The sequence below is a fragment of the Nicotiana attenuata genome, chromosome 6 (genome assembly GCF_001879085.1).
Source record: "Nicotiana attenuata strain UT chromosome 6, NIATTr2, whole genome shotgun sequence".
Lineage (NCBI taxonomy): Eukaryota > Viridiplantae > Streptophyta > Magnoliopsida > Solanales > Solanaceae > Nicotiana > Nicotiana attenuata.
The window spans coordinates 42,542,976-42,563,555 of NC_031994.1; the positions used below are offsets into that span (position 1 = coordinate 42,542,976).

General features: G+C 35.6%; 2 protein-coding genes across 3 annotated transcripts; one reads left to right on the forward strand and one right to left on the reverse strand.

The window, feature by feature from the left end:
- LOC109226902 (pyruvate dehydrogenase E1 component subunit beta-1, mitochondrial) lies at window positions 3,644-11,475 on the forward strand. Of its 2 annotated transcripts, none has more exons than XM_019391812.1 (15): window positions 3,644-3,754; window positions 3,989-4,067; window positions 4,172-4,234; window positions 4,328-4,408; window positions 4,739-4,765; window positions 4,885-4,947; window positions 5,044-5,130; window positions 6,427-6,552; window positions 7,824-7,957; window positions 8,047-8,119; window positions 8,201-8,266; window positions 8,946-8,984; window positions 9,079-9,203; window positions 9,348-9,462; window positions 10,982-11,475. In XM_019391812.1, the coding sequence occupies exons 2-15, from the start codon at window positions 4,017-4,019 to the stop codon at window positions 11,033-11,035; spliced, it is 1,104 nt and encodes a 367-aa protein (XP_019247357.1). In that variant the 5' UTR covers window positions 3,644-3,754; window positions 3,989-4,016; the 3' UTR covers window positions 11,036-11,475. The 2 variants fall into 2 exon arrangements, with proteins under 2 accessions (XP_019247357.1, XP_019247358.1); XM_019391813.1 differs by lacking the exon at window positions 3,644-3,754 and adding an exon at window positions 3,777-3,882.
- Window positions 13,592-17,267, reverse strand: LOC109226904 (ubiquitin-conjugating enzyme E2 27). Its single transcript, XM_019391814.1, has 5 exons — window positions 16,994-17,267; window positions 16,056-16,104; window positions 14,374-14,533; window positions 14,128-14,211; window positions 13,592-14,007 (listed from the first exon to the last, which is right to left on the reverse strand). Exons 1-5 carry the CDS (start codon window positions 17,169-17,171, stop codon window positions 13,900-13,902), a joined length of 579 nt encoding a protein of 192 aa, XP_019247359.1. The 5' UTR covers window positions 17,172-17,267; the 3' UTR covers window positions 13,592-13,899.

Below are 20,580 nucleotides of genomic sequence, written 5' to 3' on the forward strand. Positions count from 1 at the left end.
TAGAGTGCTAAAAACATGGTCTGAATAAAATATACTATTTTGAAACTCAGGAAAATAGCAAAGATAGGAGGGGAGGGGACTTCAGGGTTGCGAACGCTATGCAGATGACCTCAAGTCTCTGTCAACAACTGGATTCGAGCAAATCTACTGAACCCCGCTAGGACCCAATCCGAAATCTGCACAAGAAGTGCCGAGTGTAGTATGAGTACAATCGATCCTAGGTACTCTGTAAGTGTCGAGCCTAACCTCGACGAAGTAGTGACGAGGCTAATACGGGCCACTTACAATAACATGTACGCAGTAATAATAATAATAACAAGGAAAGAAAACAGGAATGAAAATAAAGCAGATAATTTACGAAAATGAACTCAACCTCACAATCAAAAAACCCAGAATAACAGACCTCATAATTTCATATAAAATGTTGAGAACTAACACAATAACAACAACGAGTACAACACACACAATCCGTTGCGGCGCGGAACCCGATCCCATCGTACACACACAATCCCTCTTATTTCACCATAGCATTCGTTTATCAAAATCAAGAATCACGTATACGATCCGTTGCGGCGTGCAACCCGATCCCACCATATCATCATAATCAATGTTATAATCCTCCCCTATTGCACCATAATATCATTTATCAATATCAAGTATTACATACACAACCATTGCAGCGCACAACCCCGATCTCACCATATCATTATAATCGATATCAAAATCCTCTCTTATTCTACCATTTCAATCTATTATCCTTCAATTCCCATTGCGGAGTGCAACCCGATCCGCAAACAATTTTAATAAACATCAACAATCCAATAAGTCAATTTACAAGAATTTCTACAATCAAAGAGTATGAGCACAAGGAAATAAATGAACCACGTAATAATCAAGGAATGCAACAAATATTACAAAAGCAAAAAAACAAGTCAAGTACGTGACAATTAAGGTGTGCAAGTAAAACAGTTAAATCAAGTAGCAATTAATCACAGAGTCATGGAAGGGACAAACAATTCAATACAAGAATAACTAATGACAAGTAACAAAACATGTAACAGTTAAGGCGTGGAATGAGATAATTCATGAAATACGAGAAAAACATGGAAATAATTATTTTGACGGCGCATATACACTCATCACCTCGCATATACGCTGTTTCACACGTAATTCACATAACATATAGTTCAAGGGTTCCTAATTCCCCTCAAATCAAGGTTAGACCCAACACTTACCTCATTCCGCAATCAAAGCTTTCCTCTAAAATTCGCCTCCAAACCAATCGAATCTAACCAAAATCGATTTAATATCATCAGAAAATGCTAGAGAAATCAATTACAATAGATACAACTAAGATCTTTACACTTTTTCCAAAAAATCAACAAAAGTCAACCCGGGGTTCGCCCGTTAAAACCCGGGTCCAATGATAGATTCCGACTATCCTTGACCCCACGAGTTCATATACATGATTAGTTTCAAAATCTGAGTCCAAATCGACTCTCAAAACTCAATTTCTTATTTTTCAAAACTTGACAAGGTATCACAATTTTTCACTTTAATTCACATGATTTTGATGTTAAAATCTTAGATAAATTGATGGAATATGAATAGAAATGGATTAAAATCACTCACCCAAAGTTTGTAAAATTCCATCTTCAAAATCGCCTCCTACCGAGCCTAGGGTTCCAAAATATGAAAATGAGGCTAAAAATACCGTCCCTCGGCTTTTTGTCCAGTCGCAGGTGTCGAAATTGCAACCTGAGGTACGTAAATGCGAACGCAAATGCGAGGAATCCATCGCGAAAACGAAAAACCTTACATCCCCGATGTCATCGCAAATGCAACGATTTGTTTGCAAATGCGAACATGGACAATTCGCAAAAGCGATCATAGTAATCGCAAATGCGACCAAGCCCAGGCCAGGCCACTGTACTCTTCCTAAATGCGATGATGAAGCTCGCAAATGCGACCTATTGCTCGCAAATACGACCTATTGCTCGCAAATGCAAGATCTGAACACCATAAAAATCTGAACTCCTATGAACTCTCTGAAACGCGTCCGAAACTCACCCGAGCCCTCGGGGCTCCAAACCTATTCCAAGTTCCGGAACCGAAATCCGAACCCGCTAACAATAAAGTCAACCTACGGTCAAACTTTGGAACTCTTTAAACCTTCAAATTACTAGTTTTCAATGAATCACATTAAATCAAGTTAGGGACTTCTGAATTCGATTCTGGGCACACGCCCAAGTCCCAAATAACGACACATGCCCACCGGGGCCGTCTAAATACTGATCCCGGCCCGTTTACATAAAATATTGACCGTTGTCAACTCAAATTATTTTTAAGGCAAAATTTCACATTTTTTTTTCAATTTTTCACATAAAAACTTTTTCGAAACAAGACACGGACTGTGCACATAAAACGAGGAACACTAAACGGAGCTACTCGAGGTCTCGAAATACGGTAATGAAGGCTAAAACTCAAAATGACCTATCGGGTCATTACACCAACTGTGTCACACAGCTGAACCGTGTCAAATTCCAAAAGCTTATTTTCTTCAACTCTTCAGGCCCCTCTTGAACTGTAGCCAATGGTTAGTGAAACCGTGTCACACAGGTTGGGCTGGGGTCTTGATACTTTAATTCTCAAGACTTCAAACATGATATTCTTTACATGAATCCTCAAAGTGACTCTCTAAACATCTTCTAATCAATTCTCAAGACTCCAAACATGTATTCTTTGTATGAATCCTCAAAGTGACTCTCTAAGCATCTTCTAGTTAATTTTTGAAGATCATGCAGTTTCTTAGCGTGCATCCCTTGGGCGTTCTTGGACTTGGAGTGAGTCAACGGTCCTCTAGATAATTCAGGTTACCCTCATTATTCTCCGCTCTGACCGAGTTATCTAGGATCGTATATTAACCATGTCATCGCCCAAGTCTTGCTTAGATGTCTCACTTGCAAAATAAGACTCGAGGAAATGTATGTTATAGATAAATTAAAGAAAAAAAAGGTTAAGCATTTTGATTTTACCATTTTCATGAGAAGACACGAGAATGGCCTACATTTCCACTTTTGAGTTCGGCAGAATCTTATAACTTTTATTCAGATTTTGTATTTGTATTAAAAAATTAATTTAATATGTATAATGAATTTATTTATAACTCAATTATTTTTATTTCAAAATTCAAAACTCATAAACTCACAATCCAAACTCAGTCTATATTTGATTGTACTAGTAGTGTACTATATTAAACCATTTATATAGAAAGAAAATCATAAGTCAATGCTACATCTATATGTCCAATAGTAACCCTTCAGAAGTCCCAAGAGCCCAAAAACGGAACGGGAGAAAAAGGGGAAAAGACGGGGAAATGGTGGGAGGAATATTATGAAAAAGAAATTAGATGGAGAATGGTTAATATTCACAGCAGCCATATTCCGTGGTACCCATTGACATTAAGACAATATTTGGGTGGGAGGTGGGTGTGTGTGTGGGGGTGGGGGTGGGGGTGTGTGTGGGGTGTGTGTGGGGGTTGTATCGCTCGTCTTAAAGGGAGAGAGGAGTCGGAATGAATCGGGTCCCACAATATATATAGTACTCGTTGGGCGCCAATAATATTATCCATTTATTTATTTATATAAGGTAAACAAACATATAGGAAAACGCTTTTGTCCATTTTGGGTTCTTTTGGTAGCGCATACTTTTCTACTATTCTTTGTGCCCTGTGCCACTACGAAGCGTCTAACAGGTTCGTTCCCCTTCAACAAACCCACACCCAAAAATAATACTACTAATAATCATAATAGTAGTAATAACTAAAACCCAGATCCAGTTTTGGCAATTTGTTGAGATTATTGTTATCCATATATGCACCCTGTATGTGTATGTTTTGGTTGATCAATATATGAGTTTGTGTATATGCATCCTGCTTTTCCTCGAGCAGATTTGACTTATATGCATTTGTAATAATTATTATTATTAGGATTTTGATAAGCTAAGAAGGGGCAGATATGTCTGGAATCATAGGTCGAACAATGGCCAGCAGAAAGATTTCTGCTTTGGTGAGAATCAATTAATTGTTTTAGTTTTTGGAGTATTTCTTTTGGATCGATTTTGGTATCTTTTTCTGACAAAAAAATTGGTGAATTTGGATTTACTATTTCAGAATCAGTTCTTGATGGGAAGCAGGGTATTTGCATCTAGAACTTATTCTTCGTCAGCTAAAGAGGTGATTCTTTTTGTTCTTTTTAAATTTGTTAATTATATGCATTTGCCTAATGTTTAATGTTGTTGATGGAGAAAGCATTTAATCTCTTTGTAGATGACAGTGCGTGACGCGCTAAATTCAGCTCTAGATGAAGAAATGTCTGCGGATCCTAAGGTCTTTGTTATGGGAGAAGAGGTACAATCCAAGTTTTTTGCTTAAAGATTCTTAAAATGCAAACTTTTATCTGTGAAATGGGCCCTAATTGAGCAGAACTGATACAGAAGATTCATGTAGCCAACCTTAACTAGTTTGGAATTGAGGATAATTGTCGTGGCATGCCGTGTTATTGCAAATATTTGCCGACCTAACTAGTTTGGCACTGAGACATAGTTATTGTTGCTGAGGTGGTTGTTCTTGTTGCTGCAAATATTTATCACTAATAATGTTTTTCTTTTAATTTTGATATGTGTTATTTAATTTACTTATCAAAAAAAGGAAATCTTAATCCGTGTGATGTTTACTCAGGTTGGTGAGTACCAAGGAGCCTATAAGGTCAGAAATGGTTCTTTTCACTATCTTCTCAAGTCTTGCATTATTATCATGCATTATTTGCCCTTGATGATCATCTATTTTAGTGCCTGAACATCTCTTTTATTCTTTTTTCTTTTTAGATTACGAAGGGGCTTCTGGATAAATATGGTCCGGAAAGGGTTCTTGATACACCAATTACTGAGGTTGTTCCTTCTGCTTCAATTATGAAACTGCTGCTGCTCCTTTCTTTCTTGAACATACATGATAAAGCACTTAAACCGTTTTTTGTTCTTTCCTAGGCTGGGTTTGCTGGAATTGGAGTTGGTGCAGCATACCATGGTCTAAAGCCCATAATCGAATTCATGACATTTAACTTTTCCATGCAGGTTGAACTTTTGTTCTCATTTAGAATTGTTGTTTATTCTTTTAATATTTATTGATCTATTTGTTCTTACTCGAAGATCATCCAACAATGTCATTGAACAATGCCCATATGTATTTTATGTCTGAATGAGTTCACGGTACCCATTTGTGAATGCCAATGACGGAGGGTGGGTCAAGTAGAACTGACATGCTTCTAGGTTGGCAAGTTTCTGAAGAAGGGGGAACATGTCACCTTAGGCAAATCCCACATCGGAATGGCATAGCACAAGTTTACATGGTACGCGCGTTTTTGGGCTCGATGATGGCGTAGCCCAAGGTACAAATCCGTAAGGTCTGTTGGGCCAAAGCAGACAATACATGCCATGGACTTGGGTCGTGATACCATCAATATGATGTGGACTTTTGGGAGGTCGATTGAGAATGATTGTTTTAAGCAAAGCATGCAAACAATTTGGATTGTGTATGATTGTTTTGGAGTTTAGTTAGTAGTTCTAATATGGTGTTCTTCTGGAATTGTGCTTATTAAATTAAATGTATTGCAAAAAAAATTCAAACACAATACTAATGGGCGACGGGAACTTAGACTATTCTCTTCAACTTCAAAAGTTAAATTTGGTATTTTTAGTCTCTGAACCAACTATTACTGAATTTTTAATAGCCGCTACTACTTCAATCAGTAAAATGCGAGCAGCCACCTAATGCACAAAACTATAAATGACAATGACTTTTTGAGAAAGAACTATAGTGACAATGACTTCCATGCTTAAATTTATGTTACACTCATAGAATCATGATCTAAAACAAAGGACAGTAGGAGATTGCTTTGTTTCTGAAGCAATGTCTTCACACACCCAGGTAAAGTAGGAAGTCGATGGGGACCTTCTTTACATTGAAGGTCCAGGAGTATTTACGGTTTGATGCATTACATTATAGCTAATACCTAAGTGGCTGGAACTGTAAATGGCTGTTGATCATTTGATGTACTATTTGGTGGCCGACTAGATTATATCTGTAGGGGGCTTGTTGTGGAGATAGGTAGAAATTTCTTCCTTCAACTATTATTTTTTGGGAGATTGACTTCTTGTATATTTGTCTCCCTGACCAAATAGCATCCTTTCCTCACCTGTCTATGAACACGTGTCTATAGGAGACCTAGAATAAGATTATGACATCTCCTGTCTGCAAATGTGACAAGCATATGAGGTGGTGGGTTCCCGCAAATTCACTGCATAGTTTTTATATTATAGTTTTTAACCCCGACCACATGCATAATGTATTTTCTCTATTTTTTTTTGCAGGCAATTGACCATATCATCAATTCTGCTGCAAAATCAAATTATATGTCTGCTGGCCAGATATCTGTGCCCATTGTTTTCAGGGGTCCTAATGGTGCTGCAGCTGGTGTCGGTGCCCAACATTCTCAGGTATATCTATGAACTGAAAACATGATGTGCTCACCATGTTCATTGATGGAATTGATTCTTAAGTGGAGCCAATAGGCAGAAGTAGACAAGACTGTTACTCTAGATTCTTTAATATTCTGCTTTCGTTGTTTTGAATGGATTGTTTTTTAAAGTTGTTGGCTTTAGTTAATAACTCTTATATAGATGGCAAGTGGTATGAATTACATTAGTGGACAGTAAGATGGTTAGTAGACAGGGAGATGGTTTTTACCTACCACCTGGTGCACTGCAAGGTAACTTAGCTAAGGGATTGCTGAGGCACAAGATGTGATTAAGGGGTTTTGAATACAGACAGGACCACTTTCCTACTGTTGGAGCAGAACTTTGGCACGGACCCTCTTGTCACTTAACTTGCTAATGCAGACATCAAATCCATTATAGATGATTTTATGTGTTAATACACCAAGTTAACTTTACCAGTCACTACATTCCCTTAAATTGCACCTGCAACAATCATGTAATCAACAACTAAACTAGTGAAAAGCGAGCTCCCTGGGGGGAGGGGTCCCTAAGACAACTTCAGGCCTTCGAGCCTGATACAGGCCCCTCCATTCTTTTCTTTCTTTCTCAAAGAATCACCACTAGCGGTGGGTAAAAGGGTGGGGTAGTAAAAGGGGAAGGGAATAAAAAGGTTGGGTTTAATTTTTAGCCATGTGATGGACATGTGGCAAATTCTGGTGCTAATCAATCCAATTAGATACTCCCTCCATTTCAATTTATTTGACATGATTTGACTCGGTACGAAGTTTATGAAAAAAAGAATTTTGAAACTTGTGGTGTTAAAGCGTAAAGGGTAAAAGCTTTGTGGGGCCATAACATTTGTTTGGCTATAAAAACTTCTCATTAAGAGTGAAATGGATAAAATAAAAAGTCTAAAGTTAAATTGTTTTCAAATATAGAAATGTGTCATTCTTTTTTAAACGGATAAGGAAAGTGTGCCACATAAATTTAAACGGAAGGGAGTACTGAATAGTCTCTAGTCATTAAGTGCAAATACCAGTTTTGTAGCGGCTAGGACTATGTTGAACCGAACTATTTATGGAGGGCATGGATGAACATATCTCATAGTTCAGGGGCATATTTGGATCTGTTCTCTTGTTTTTATTGGGTTGTTTAGTCAGTTATTTAAAGTTGTCGTTGAAGTTATCTTTCAACCTCCAGCAATGTGTGTGTGCCACAAGCACTTTTCTATTGCATAAAGTTCTATGGTCCTTTCTTTTTTATTTTTGCAGTGCTATGCAGCATGGTTTGGTTCCTGTCCAGGATTAAAGGTACTAGCTCCATACTCTTCCGAAGATGCTCGTGGCTTGCTCAAAGCTGCTATCAGGGATCCCGATCCAGTTGTGTTTCTAGAAAATGAATTGCTGTAAGTTGCTTTACTGGTTAAGTTATTGAAAACTGTTTTCTTTATTCCTTCTCATAATCTATCCTCGATGTTTGATTTTCATGATACAGATATGGTGAGTCTTTCCCTGTTTCAGCAGAAGCTCTTGATTCTAGTTTCTGTCTTCCCATCGGAAAAGCTAAGGCAAGTTGATCCAGGTGTATTACATTGTTTTTTCTGTATCATCTTATGGGCTATTGTTCCTTATTTTACAAGCATTGGCAGATAGAACGCGAAGGAAAGGATGTGACAATCACTGCCTTCTCAAAGATGGTTGGCTATGCTCTTCAGGTTTGTCATCATTTTCCTTAACAGTGTTTGGACCATTTCTGAATGAATTCGAGCATCATACTCTGTGACAAAATTTTGACGGTTTCTCCGATTATGGAAAGACGGTTAATGAATCCAGAAGAACTGTTTCCAACCGATGAGGCACATGACAGTAGAAGGATATCTGTACCTGATAGCAATGCTGGTTCTATCTGAATCTAAGATTTTTCTTTATGAGTTTGGGGACTATTATCGCAAGTCTTGAATCATTTGACAGCTTTCAGCTTTGAAGTGTCATTCATCTGTCTCCTTTCTGATTCAAACAGAATTCCTTCTGTTTCGGGACTTGTAGATGGCTTGAATTTGACTGGTTTTGAGCAACTAGCTTTTATTTTTTTCTCTGTGTCTTGGATTGTTTTAAGCTTTTTTTTTTCTTTTTGATAAGTAAAATAATATTTTAAGCGTTGGATTGTGTTAAATTAGTAAGTATTCACTCGTAACTGCTGAAGTTTAGATCCTAGTACAAATGAGACTATTCTTCGAATAGTCTCATACAACTTACGATCTGCTCGTTTGCTAGAGTGGAACTTCACAAGAGATAATAATATTGCTTGGATTTGATGTTGATGCATAAACAATATATAGTATGACCTTGTCTTTAGTTATACTTGTTTCGATTATAACATATTAACTTTTATAGGCTGCTGAAATTCTTACTAAGGAAGGAATTAGTGCTGAGGTATGACTCCTGAGTTCATGTCCAGTGCTGAGGTATTACTAGTATGCATAAAAAGTTCCAGCTTTTCACTTGTCATTTTTTTTTCTGTAATCAGGTTATAAATCTGCGCTCGATCCGACCACTTGATAGACCCGCCATTAATGCATCTGTGAGGAAAACCAACAGACTTGTAACTGTTGAAGAAGGATTCCCACAACATGGCGTTGGCGCTGAGATCTGGTTACTTTCTTTTAACAGTCTTAGACCATAACCCATTCACACACAACTCAAACCCTCCTCCCCAACCCACCAAAAATTTGACCTCCTTTGTTCCGGTTTTTGTTTCAGTAAAACTTACTGATTATATTTTCCTAATTTTACTAGTGCATCTGTGGTTGAGGAGAGCTTTGAGTATCTTGATGCACCAGTTGAGAGGATAACAGGTGCTGATGTTCCTATGCCATACGCAGCTAATCTTGAAAGAATGGCTGTTCCACAGGTTTGTCGTTGAAGATATCTTTAGCTCTCACCCATTGGGTTTGTTATCTTTTAATAAATCACAAATTGGTGGTTTTGTTGGGTCCTTTGTAGTTTATGATTCTAGTTATGGCCTATATTACATAGATTCTTCATATCTTCCTGCCTTGATGTATTTCTGCCGAACGGATGTGCAGATGCATGGGTCATGCGGATTCTCGAAGATACATTAAATATTAGCAAAAAACTCTGCATATCGGTGCCAGATATTTATACACACATGTGCAGGATACGTACCATAAACAAGTCATGTAACATAGTTATGGATATTAACTGGATGAAAAAAGAAATAATCCCAACAGGGCTGAGCGTTAAACTCTCTGTGTCTCTAAACATTTGTATAATGTTGAAGGATTAGGGTCTGATGCACTCGGGCAAGAGGATGAACTGGTCGAAGGACATATTAGGATCAATTGGCCAATGCAACATCCACGAGTAATATCTCTTGCTTGTCAACGAGGGTTATTGATAGCCAAGTATTCAGAGGTCCAATGCTCAGGGTAGATATGTTTTGACTATGTTGCTAAATAATGAGTGCAAGTTGTACAACGGTTGTCCAACAATGTTCTATTGGTGTAGATTTTGGGGCCTTAGCATATACACAAGATAAAGTCAAAGAAATGCAGATGTTAAGAATGTGGGATTATACAACATTGGACATGATTAAAATGATCACATCCTAGATATGTGTTAAGTGGTTTTGATCATATCCTATTTATACCTCTTAGATGCACCAGTCCATTGGTGAACTACTTCGACAGTTGGAAGTTTCTGAAAGAGAACGAGGCAAACCTAAAATCACATGGAGAAAATTATCTCAAAAGAGCTATAATTTCTCAGATCAATGTGGACTTGGAATATAATCGAAGTAAAAGATCTATATAGGCAACTAGTTGGAATTAGACTAATAAAGTTTAGTTGTTTTTATTACACTTAAACTAGGTCAGGTGTTTCCTAAGAACTTTTTTAGTCAGTCTGGTTAGGGACTTGTATGTTAGTGTAGTGATACATGTAATGATTTTGTGGACGTCTAACTTGCTTTAAAAGGCATTAGTGGACATCTAACTTGCTTTAAAAGGCATTAGTTAGTATTAGTATCAAATTGATCCGGATAGAGCTGAATGAATACAATGATCCATATTCCCATGTTTAGTAATTTGATATTGAGACATTATTGACTGATTGACTGTCCATATTGCAATATGCCTCACATTTTATCAGCCTAAGTAGAAAAAAGATGGAGAAGAGTAACAAAACACCAGATTTCAGTTTTAGTATATGAAAGTCCATATATCATGTCCATACAAATTGCAAACAATGTGCATGGAAGTTGAAGGTATAAAGATTAAAGGTACTACTTGAAACAAACAATGAATAACTGCATAGCTAATATTTCTTCCCATCTTTTAGCAGCGAATTGCATTTGAAACTTGATAGCTGGTTTTTGTTTCCTTATGAAGTATTTGAATTTTCTGACGCAGGTAGAAGACATTATTCGCGCAGCAAAGAGGGCCTGTTACCGATCAAGTACCTAAATTAGAGTTCCAAATGCTGCGTAGGCTTTGGTCCAACAAGATCTTGTTGTTCCAAGCATTTACCTCCTTTTTGTGGATATCGATTCTTTATCCGCCTGTGAGTGGATGCTTCTGTTTTTGCCATCTTCTGGAAAGTTTAGTTGACTGTAAAAACAGCTAAACTGTAAACTAAATTAGCAGAGGAAATCTGCCGCCAGATATTTCAACATACAAGGATATAACACTTGTCGAGAATAAAATTTTCAGCTTCTATGGCCTTCTCTGTGATACTTTCAGGAAAACATTCTATCAGAAAATACATACGTTCTGGGAAGTATCAAAATCCAATGCAACTGTTTTTTTTCCTTCTTTGTCCAGTCGTATCTCAATTGTTGTTGCTATAAATTGTTCAAGGGAACACCAACTCTACGTGGACAGACGATATAGATTTTTCACTTTTATTTATTGTTCTCGAGACGCTTTTGCTCCTTTCTCTTTCTTATTCATTCATGTATCAAAACAGGGTAAAAGAAACACGAGTTACAAGTATAAGCCAAGTGATAATTTTTAGGAAACATCGTTATGGATTTGAATCGAATTGAGAGCTTTAGTATTATCTGACGTAAGTCAGATTTCCAGAAAAAAGAAAAAAAGACTCCAGTCAGATTTACAACTTTTTTATATTTAAATAAGATCAAAACATTGTCTTATTTTGGGTCATTTCGGTAGTGTTTGTTTATTGATAATGAAATTGAATAAATATCTTCTTTGTAGATCACTTCTTGAGCAGTATTTACATTATATATAGGATTGTATATATAAATTATAAAGCAAGAATAGAGGCGACGTGGCATCATCTTCTCTTATACTAGAAATGCCATTTATTTCTTCAAATTAAATATCTTTGAAGAAATGCGACTGTTGCAATGGTAATGTCCAAGAAAGAAAGAACACGACGTTTCTTTTCTCCCTTCTCATTTTGTCCAAAAAACTCTAATTATTTGGTTTTTTCTTCTTCTCCTATTTATTATAGACACGTTTTTCATTTAGTTGATCACCAAGGGTCATATCAGTAACTGTAAGCTACAAAAGAAAAAAGAAAAAAAAGAAAGAAACGAATGAAGCCATCGATATATGTGATATATATATATATATATATATATATATATATATATATATATATATATACACACACACACACACATCGTCAAATAAATGTTTCTGATATGGCAAGACGTTTTTCTTGAAGATATTTTTTTTTTGTTACTTCATCACATTTAATTTGTGAAAATTAATGACCAATTGATGATTGTTTTCCATGTTTTAGGCATTTTGGAGTAGTTAGATTTTGAAAAGATGTTTGAAGAATACATCACCTGCTGTTCAGCGATGCAATTTATATATCTCCTATGTTTCTGTGTTCTACCTATAGAATTTTGTTGATTCTCTTTCTTTTTTAATTTTCCTGTTTTGTCAATTTCTTATTAATAGGTTACGACATATGCTTTGTGGACCAGTATATTGGTTTCTTGATAGTCATAGCTTGCTTTTGAGTTTTTCGAACCGTTGAAGAACAACGAGTTTGAAGAAATTAAATCTGGTGCCAATATTGGTATAGTAACGTAACCTTGTAATTTAAGTTTTGTGTTGGGAGCCAAAACAAACTGTAGACTTCTGGTCTTAATTAATCTGTAATACATTAGACAATGGTGATTATGGTAAAGACACAAACACACATTATAGTGAACTAATGCACTTTCTTGATTAAACATACAAGTTGTCTTTAAACTAAAAAATAGTATAAAAAATGCGTGAAACTTGTAACGTGAAAACTAGCATTGAGAATTGCTGAGGCAAGTTGAGAACAATTAGAAAAAAGCTTATCTGTATTTTGTTGGTATGACTGACCGATTGGCCTAACTATTATGAGGTGTACTGTCCATCACATTATTTTTTTTTTTTGTTATTATAATAATCATATATTTAGAAAAGGCAATAGTAAACTCGATGAGATCTCTCGCGGACAAAATTATTATTAGTTGTATATAAATTTGAAAACTAACATTCAGATAGTTTTGGGCACCCTCTAATTTACCAAATATTCGTAGTTTCATTGAATCCATACTGAGACAAACGTTGGTCCATGTGAATACACAGCTAAATATTCTCCCACTTTGGAATGTTGATTCACCAATACGAGCCCTATACACTTACTTGTCATATATGTCTAATGCCCTTGACAATTATAGTCGAGTATCATTACTCATCAGGCTCAGTGCCATGGAATCAATTGTAACATCTTATAGGCAAATCATGAGCCCAACACTACGACTTTTAAAGGTCAAACTTTTGATGACAAAATCAAGAAATAACATATTAACTCAAAATTAGGAGAAAAGTTATTCAGTTTGATATTTTCATCTTATTGAGGGATTAAAAGAAGTACGCTAGTCATACAAGGTTGTATTAAGCTTTTCTTTATCAATAAAAGTAAATATAGATGGCTGCAACAAGATGGTTTTGTGTAAACGACAGGATTGAAATAGGAGAAAGATGCAATGCAGTTCTATCCAAGTATCGGGGAATAACAGGTTATGGCCAAAAATGTAATATATTAACTTTGCAGAATTAGTTTACAAAAGAAGAAAGCATGATGCAAGCTAATATGCAAATGCACTTCCTATCATAAACTAATATGCAATTTGCTTGATATTGTAAAATGACATCAGAATGTTCACGAGTTGCGGCGATATGTCGACCCCAAACCATAAAAGATACCAAAAACAAGGTTGCCCAAGTAACAGTATGATTGAATGACTTTTTTTGGTCATTCAGCTTTTGATGGCAGGATATAATCTTCTACATCCAAAACATGAGTTGCAGTGCTAGCCAGAGCACAGCTTTTCAAGTGCCATGTTTTCATCCCAACCTGTGGCTTCCAAAGTACTCCTCACTTGAGCTTCAGGAAACCCCATTTCCACAAGCTTTTGTATCTGCGGTATTCAAATTACTCATTCAGTAGCAATTTGGAAAATGCAAGATGTACCCAAGACTAAGTAGCGGGAGGAAATTAAAAACAAAAAGGAAAGCAAAAGCATGTAAGAATTGCACACCTTCTCCTCGGTGCCAAGTGTTTTCGCAAATGTTTCAGTCCAGTAACGAGCTGTGCCAACAAAGGTCTGATGGTCTCTGAGATACTGCAACAAGAAACAGATTGACCATTTGAAACCAAATATTTGGTCGGGAAGAGGGCACGAGACACAAAACAAGGTCAGCAACATGAAAACTAAGCAAACATACAAGATTTATGATGCGGTAGGGGGAGCAGGAGGGGGATTATTACTGAATATATAAAGCACCTGTTGTGCAACAACTGCATCTTGTGGATCATCAGGTTCAGGAGCAGAGAGTAATGCTTGTATAGAAAGGAGAGCTGTCTTGAGAGTTAGCGCTGGGCTCCACTGGTCTTTCAGGATGTCTAGGCATATTGCTCCACTTTGGCTACTTATATTGGGATGCCTTCAAAGGGAATTCAACACATAAAAGCACTTGAATCATAATTCCACTGGAAGAAGCAGGAAACAGGAACTTTATATCACACGTTAAGAGGGGGGGGGGGGGGGGGGGGGGGTTACTTCTGATACTTCAATTGGATACCGTATTCAAGGTCTATGTAAATGTTAGTTGTTTGGAAGGCCAAGATCCTGTTGTAGAAATATCACACCCTCCAAGGATGTCTGCCTTGCATATTTTTTTTAAATGATATAATTGGTACACACAGAAGCTTTACTTTGCTTATGCTTTTGGTGGTTGGTGCGTAGGTGCGAGGAGCAAAGAGAGGCTTGCGTACAGTGAAAAGGGTATTTGTGGCTGTCAATTCTATGTTGATAATGTAGGTTGAATTACAATGAGAAGTTTGTATCTTTAAGCTCCATTGGAATGTACACGACAAGCTCATTTGCTCTGCTGCTGTGTTTGAGGAAGGGAGCAAAATGGAGGAGTTTCTATGATAGATTAGGTGGCGATTAACACTAGCTTTTAATTGCATATGCTGGGACAAAGTGTATGGCACGGAAAAAAACGTAAGAGATAACAATAAGGTCATGCTCGTGGTTTTCTGAGAAATTTATTTCAGGATAAATCAATATTATTTAAGTAAAAACACAGAACAAATCAAGGCAATTTCAACAATGTGTGCAAGTGGTTCTCTCAGCTCAGCAGATGCCAAAGATTGGCTAAAGTGTTGCTATTATATTCTAGTTCAACAGTGAAAGGATGACACCTATTGGACCTATTTGATGAAATTGAAAAACATGGTTAAGTAGTGTACTCAAGTCCTAGTTATGCAATGTGTAAACCAAACATGTTTTCATCATAGCATATCCGTCATAAGATTTACATTTATCTAGAAAGGAGGACTTACTGATGTTAACCTTGAACGCTTCAATTATAGGTTCATGACAATAACAATAATGTGAAGTTAGGCTTTCATCAAGAGGAAAAAAGAAATAAGGAGCATGCCAGAGGTAGTCAATTTCTGTGGAAGCACATTTTAACACTATTTAAGATGAGAGACACAGGGATACCTTACGGACACTGATGCATTTGATTTTAGAACTCCAGAGAAGTTAATATCACTAAATAATGTTGAGTATCTAGCAAATGATTTTAATCTTCAGATTTACTAGAAGGAATATTTTTGTTCTAGAATTCTTTCATCACCCTCATTACCTACCACACACCACCGCTCATTTAAATTTGTACTGTATTATTCTCATGATGTTTGACCACATTTCATGAGCCCGGTTAAAAGAATCTGAAGTAGAGACATCATGACTTGTCAATATGTTCTATATAAGAAACAGTACCTGATAAAAAATACAAACATTAATAATCCAATAGGTAATCTGCAATTTGTTATTACTTCATATCACAAAAGTCAACAGTTCAACATATGAAATTTTGCACAGGCATTACTCCTGTTACTACAAAGGAGAATAAAGAATAGAAAGAAAAGATAGAGCATGTCTGCCTCTCATACCAAACTTTTGTGGCAAATCTCATTTTTGGAGGCTCGAATGGGTAGCCATCTGCAAAGACAAAGCTTCTAGATTTAGGAGTCATACTCATACACAAAAACTGCTAAAATCTGATAAACAGTAGACCATGCCAATGATATCTATATCCTAGACTATCCTCCTTATCAACATGACATTGAGCTCCCTAGGAGTTACCACATAAAATGGAGTAACAATTAATAATGGTTCGACACATCTGCATTCAAGTCGATCTATTAACTATGACACCGAAACCCTTTCCGCACTGTCCCCAAACATAAGGGCCTGACAACAAATTAAACAAAGCGACAAAAGTTCACACATAATTCCTTCATTTGCCACAATAGCTGAAAAAGATTCCACTTTTACATACAAGAAAGCCTCAATAACGCGCGCAAACACATGTTGTGAGTAAATGCTGTAACTTTTGCAAAGAATTGCACGGGTTAGAGAAAGCTATCGAACATGTCTATTTGTCATTGGTTAGATTTTCCACATCAAGCATGTCAACCTCACGCGTTCAAATGTTTGGCTGGCTGTTCAATAGGCACATTTTCATACCTTTAGTTAAAATGTCTAAATGAAATGTTTTAGAAAGTCTAATATGTTTCTGCTTTCAAATACTTATAGTAATTAATAATGGTCCGACTCAAGTGGAACCTTTCCGTACTTCCCCCAAACATAAGGGCCTGAGCCTGACAACAAATTAAACAAAAGTCCATCCGTAATTCCTTCATGTGCTACATTAGCTGAAAAAGATTCAATTTTTACATTCAAGAAAGCCTCAATAAAACACCATTTCTTTGATACACGTGTTCTATAAATTCAAAACCCTAGAACCCCCAAAAAAACAAAAACCCATTAATAGTTATATGCAGAAAATGAATGTTAAGTGAGAGTAGAAGGAAATTGGGAGAGTTACCAGTAAGAGTAATATCGATCTTGAAAGAACCACCTTCATAAGGAGTACCAAGAGGACCAGGGATTGTACCAATCAAGTGAGTGAGACTGTCACCTTTAAGGGTTACACTTATTCCTGAAACCCCAACATCTCTGTTGCACTCCTGCAGCTCCTTTTGAACCCTTGCCAAGTCCACCATTTTTGCTCTCTTCCTATTTCCAATTCAAACGTCTCCCCACTGCTTTTTGTTTCTTTTTTGGTTGGAGAGAAAGCGAGGAGGGTATTGCGTAAAGTGAATGAGCTGTAGCACACATGATAATAAAGGAAAATTGGGGCCCCAATATGACTAAGGGGTTTAGATCCATTTTTACTTTAAAAAAATTCAAATAAATTATATTGGCTCTTTAAATATTTATATCAAATTAAACTAATCTTAGGATATGCGCTTTGCGCGTGTTTTCTATATCAATAACTAAATAATTTTAAAAAATTACATAAGTATTATTAAATCACATATATAAAAATAAAATATATATGACTTTTAAAAATATATATATGTTGATCCCAAATCCAACCAAGTCCTTAAAATTCTGTAAAAATATCTTACGAAAATTACTGTTATTTTTATGCCGAACAAATAAGTAAAAAAAATTACTTTTATCATGATGAGATTGATCATATGAAAAAAAGTAGTTATAAGTGAAAATTTAAGCTTTAAAAATCACTATGTGAGTCACTAATTTACAATAATATATAAAAAATATATTTAGAATCTATTAACAGTAAGTAAATTTCATTACAATCTTAGGCTCTTTCTTCCATAAAAAGAAATATTCAGATGCATAGTTATGTGCTTGGATAAAGAAAGAAAACTCCATTTTAAACGAAGAAAGAATAGATTAAACAAAGTATAATAGCTGAATACGCGCGTACCCTAAGACTATCGCGTACCCTAAGACTAGTCTTAGGGTATGCATGAATATTATTAAACAATATTGTCTTTGAGTTGTAATAAAAATAAAATGTATATATATATATATATATATATATATATATATATATATATATATATATATGTTGATCTCAAATCCAACCCGGTGAAAGTCCTTAGAGTTTTGTAAGAATATCTTATGAAAATTATTGTTATTCTTATGCCTTAATATCGAAAAAAGAAGTAAAATAATTACTTTTATCACGATAGATTATCCTGTAGCTCCTATGGAAAAAATTATTAAGTGGAAATATACTTTTTAAAAATGACTAATGTTGAGTCACTAATTTACAATAATAAATTAATATATAAAGAAATATAGGGAGCTGTCATTTGTTAGAATATTCATTAAATGAAAAAATAGTTAACTGCAACTCATTTAGAATATGTTTTATCTTCTATTATTTCATCATTATTGTTTTAAGTTTGCATACATTAATAGAAAAATAATTATTGATTGTACGTTGTTTAACAATTATTGAGTAAATTCTATACATTTATAATAGATGACGTTTGCAAGTCAAATAATTATTGATTGTAGCTTCAAATATTATATAAAAGGTTAACACATTTTTTAGATGATTTTAAAATTTTAAATAGTTAAAAATTAACATGGAAGTTATTATAATTATAGTAAAACTTCAAATAAGTAAATTATTTATTAAAATATTAATCAATTTAAAGTTATAAATATTAAAATTTTCCACATAATTCAAATAAAGAGTTAATTAATAACTAAAACTTCAGTTGATTTAAAATTTAATATTAAATAAATAATTAAATATCATGAACAAAATTTGTAACGAAAAATATAAAAATAATTAGATAAAGGAGATCAATAAATATTAGACTAACGTTGAAATCCTTATCAAATGCACATTCCTAATGTCTATATACGTAGAACAAGGGGGGAATTATAAACAAATTGTTTGAATGGTATAAGGTAAACTTAATTCATTTTGATGCCCTATATATTAGGATTTCCCGTGTAATCCTTCAAATAAGGAAAATTTTAATAAATAAAATTCTAATTGATATCATAGTACTAAATATTAGAGAAATAATTAAATGACTATCTTGTCTTATGTAAACTCTATTTTTAAAAGGGTAAAAAAGACGAATGGTATTTCGCTAAGGGCCTTCGTACTTTTAATATAGTATAGATAGATATAACTCTCTAATAGAAGTGGCAAACGGGCAGGTCGAGTCGCATATGAGCGAGTCGAAAACGGATAATGCAAAAAATGAATTAAATATCCGACCTGGTCCATATTTAATACAAATAAAAAGGAATTAACTGGTGAATAATATGAATATCCATAATATCCATGACTTCTTGTCACGACCCGACTGGTCGTTTTGATCTTTAAGGTTCCGTTAAGTGGTTAATGTCTTTAGTGGCATCATATTGTGTATTATGACTTGCGCGCATGGTCGGATTGATTTTCGGATGTTTCGGAATGTATTTGGATGAGTGATTCTCACTTTAGAAGCTTAAGTTGAAAAATATTGACCGAGGTTTGACTTTTGTGGAAACGACCCCGGAACGGTGATTTGATAGCTTCGATAGGTTCGTATCGTGATTTTGGACTTAGGCGCATGTCCGAAATTGAATTCGGAGGTCTGTAGGTTGATTTGTCTTGTTTTGCCGAAAGTTGGCAATTTAAAGGCGTAGGATTTTGATAAGTTTGACCGTAGGTTGACTTCATAGCTATCGTATTTGGATTTCTATTTCGGGACTTGAAATAGGTGTGTTTTATCATAAGAAACTTGTCCGCAAAGTTTGGCGTCATTCCGAGTTGATTTAATAGGAACTGGACACGCGGTTGTGTTTTTAGAAGTTTTTGAGTTTCATGTTGATTTCATGAGTTTTGGAGGTTCGATTCATGTTTTCGGATGTTATTTTGATGATTTGATCGCGCGAACGAGTTCATGCTATATTTTTAGACTTATATTGATGTTTGGTTTGGAGCACCGAGGGATTGGGTAAGTTTCAGACGCATATCAGAGTGTTTGGAATGATTATAGCATTGCTGGTTTTTGCATAAATGCCTCAGGTCTCGCATTTTCGTAGTCACAATTGCGAAGGGGGACATCACATTTGCTGTCACGACCCAATTCCATTATAGGTTGTCATGGCGCCCAACACAGTTGTTAGGCAAGCCAACACTACTCAACTAGTGGATTTTCGTTTAAATACATTATTAAGTAGTAACATTTCCTTGTTTGTTAAAAGGATTTAGAAATTTGCAAGTGTGACATAAGTAAACAGAAGCAATAAGTACAAATCGAAATCATGTAAGCAAACCCAAAATCATAAGTTTACATGTGCCAAGACCTGGTGTCACAAGTGTGTGGTCAATCTAGTTGAATCTACAGAAGAATGTTAGCTTACTGTCTGAAAGGAAATATACAGAAAAGTAAAACATAAGGGAGACTCTAGCAGCTGCAGAACGGTCAGCAGCTCACCGTGAAGTCTCGAGGTGGGGATCAACTATGCGCACCGGACGGGTAACTAGATGCACCTACTTCAGATCCTGTACAATTAAGTACAGAAGTGTAGTATGAATACATAAACAACATGTACCCGGTAAACATCCAGTCTAACCTCGAAGTA

Excerpts from the sequence above, each read along its gene's own strand:
- LOC109226902 (XM_019391812.1), top strand. The coding sequence starts at position 4,017 with ATGTCTGGAATCATAGGTCGAACAATGGCCAGCAGAAAGATTTCTGCT. Across the intron at positions 4,068-4,171 it reads GCAGAAAGATTTCTGCTTTG|AATCAGTTCTTGATGGGAAG; the intron begins GTGAGAATCAAT and ends TTACTATTTCAG. Across the intron at positions 4,948-5,043 it reads TTGATACACCAATTACTGAG|GCTGGGTTTGCTGGAATTGG; the intron begins GTTGTTCCTTCT and ends GTTCTTTCCTAG.
- LOC109226904 (XM_019391814.1), bottom strand. The coding sequence starts at position 17,171 with ATGGTGGACTTGGCAAGGGTTCAAAAGGAGCTGCAGGAGTGCAACAGA. Across the intron at positions 16,105-16,993 it reads GATCGATATTACTCTTACTG|ATGGCTACCCATTCGAGCCT; the intron begins GTAACTCTCCCA and ends TTGTCTTTGCAG. Across the intron at positions 14,008-14,127 it reads CACTTGGCACCGAGGAGAAG|ATACAAAAGCTTGTGGAAAT; the intron begins GTGTGCAATTCT and ends TGAATACCGCAG.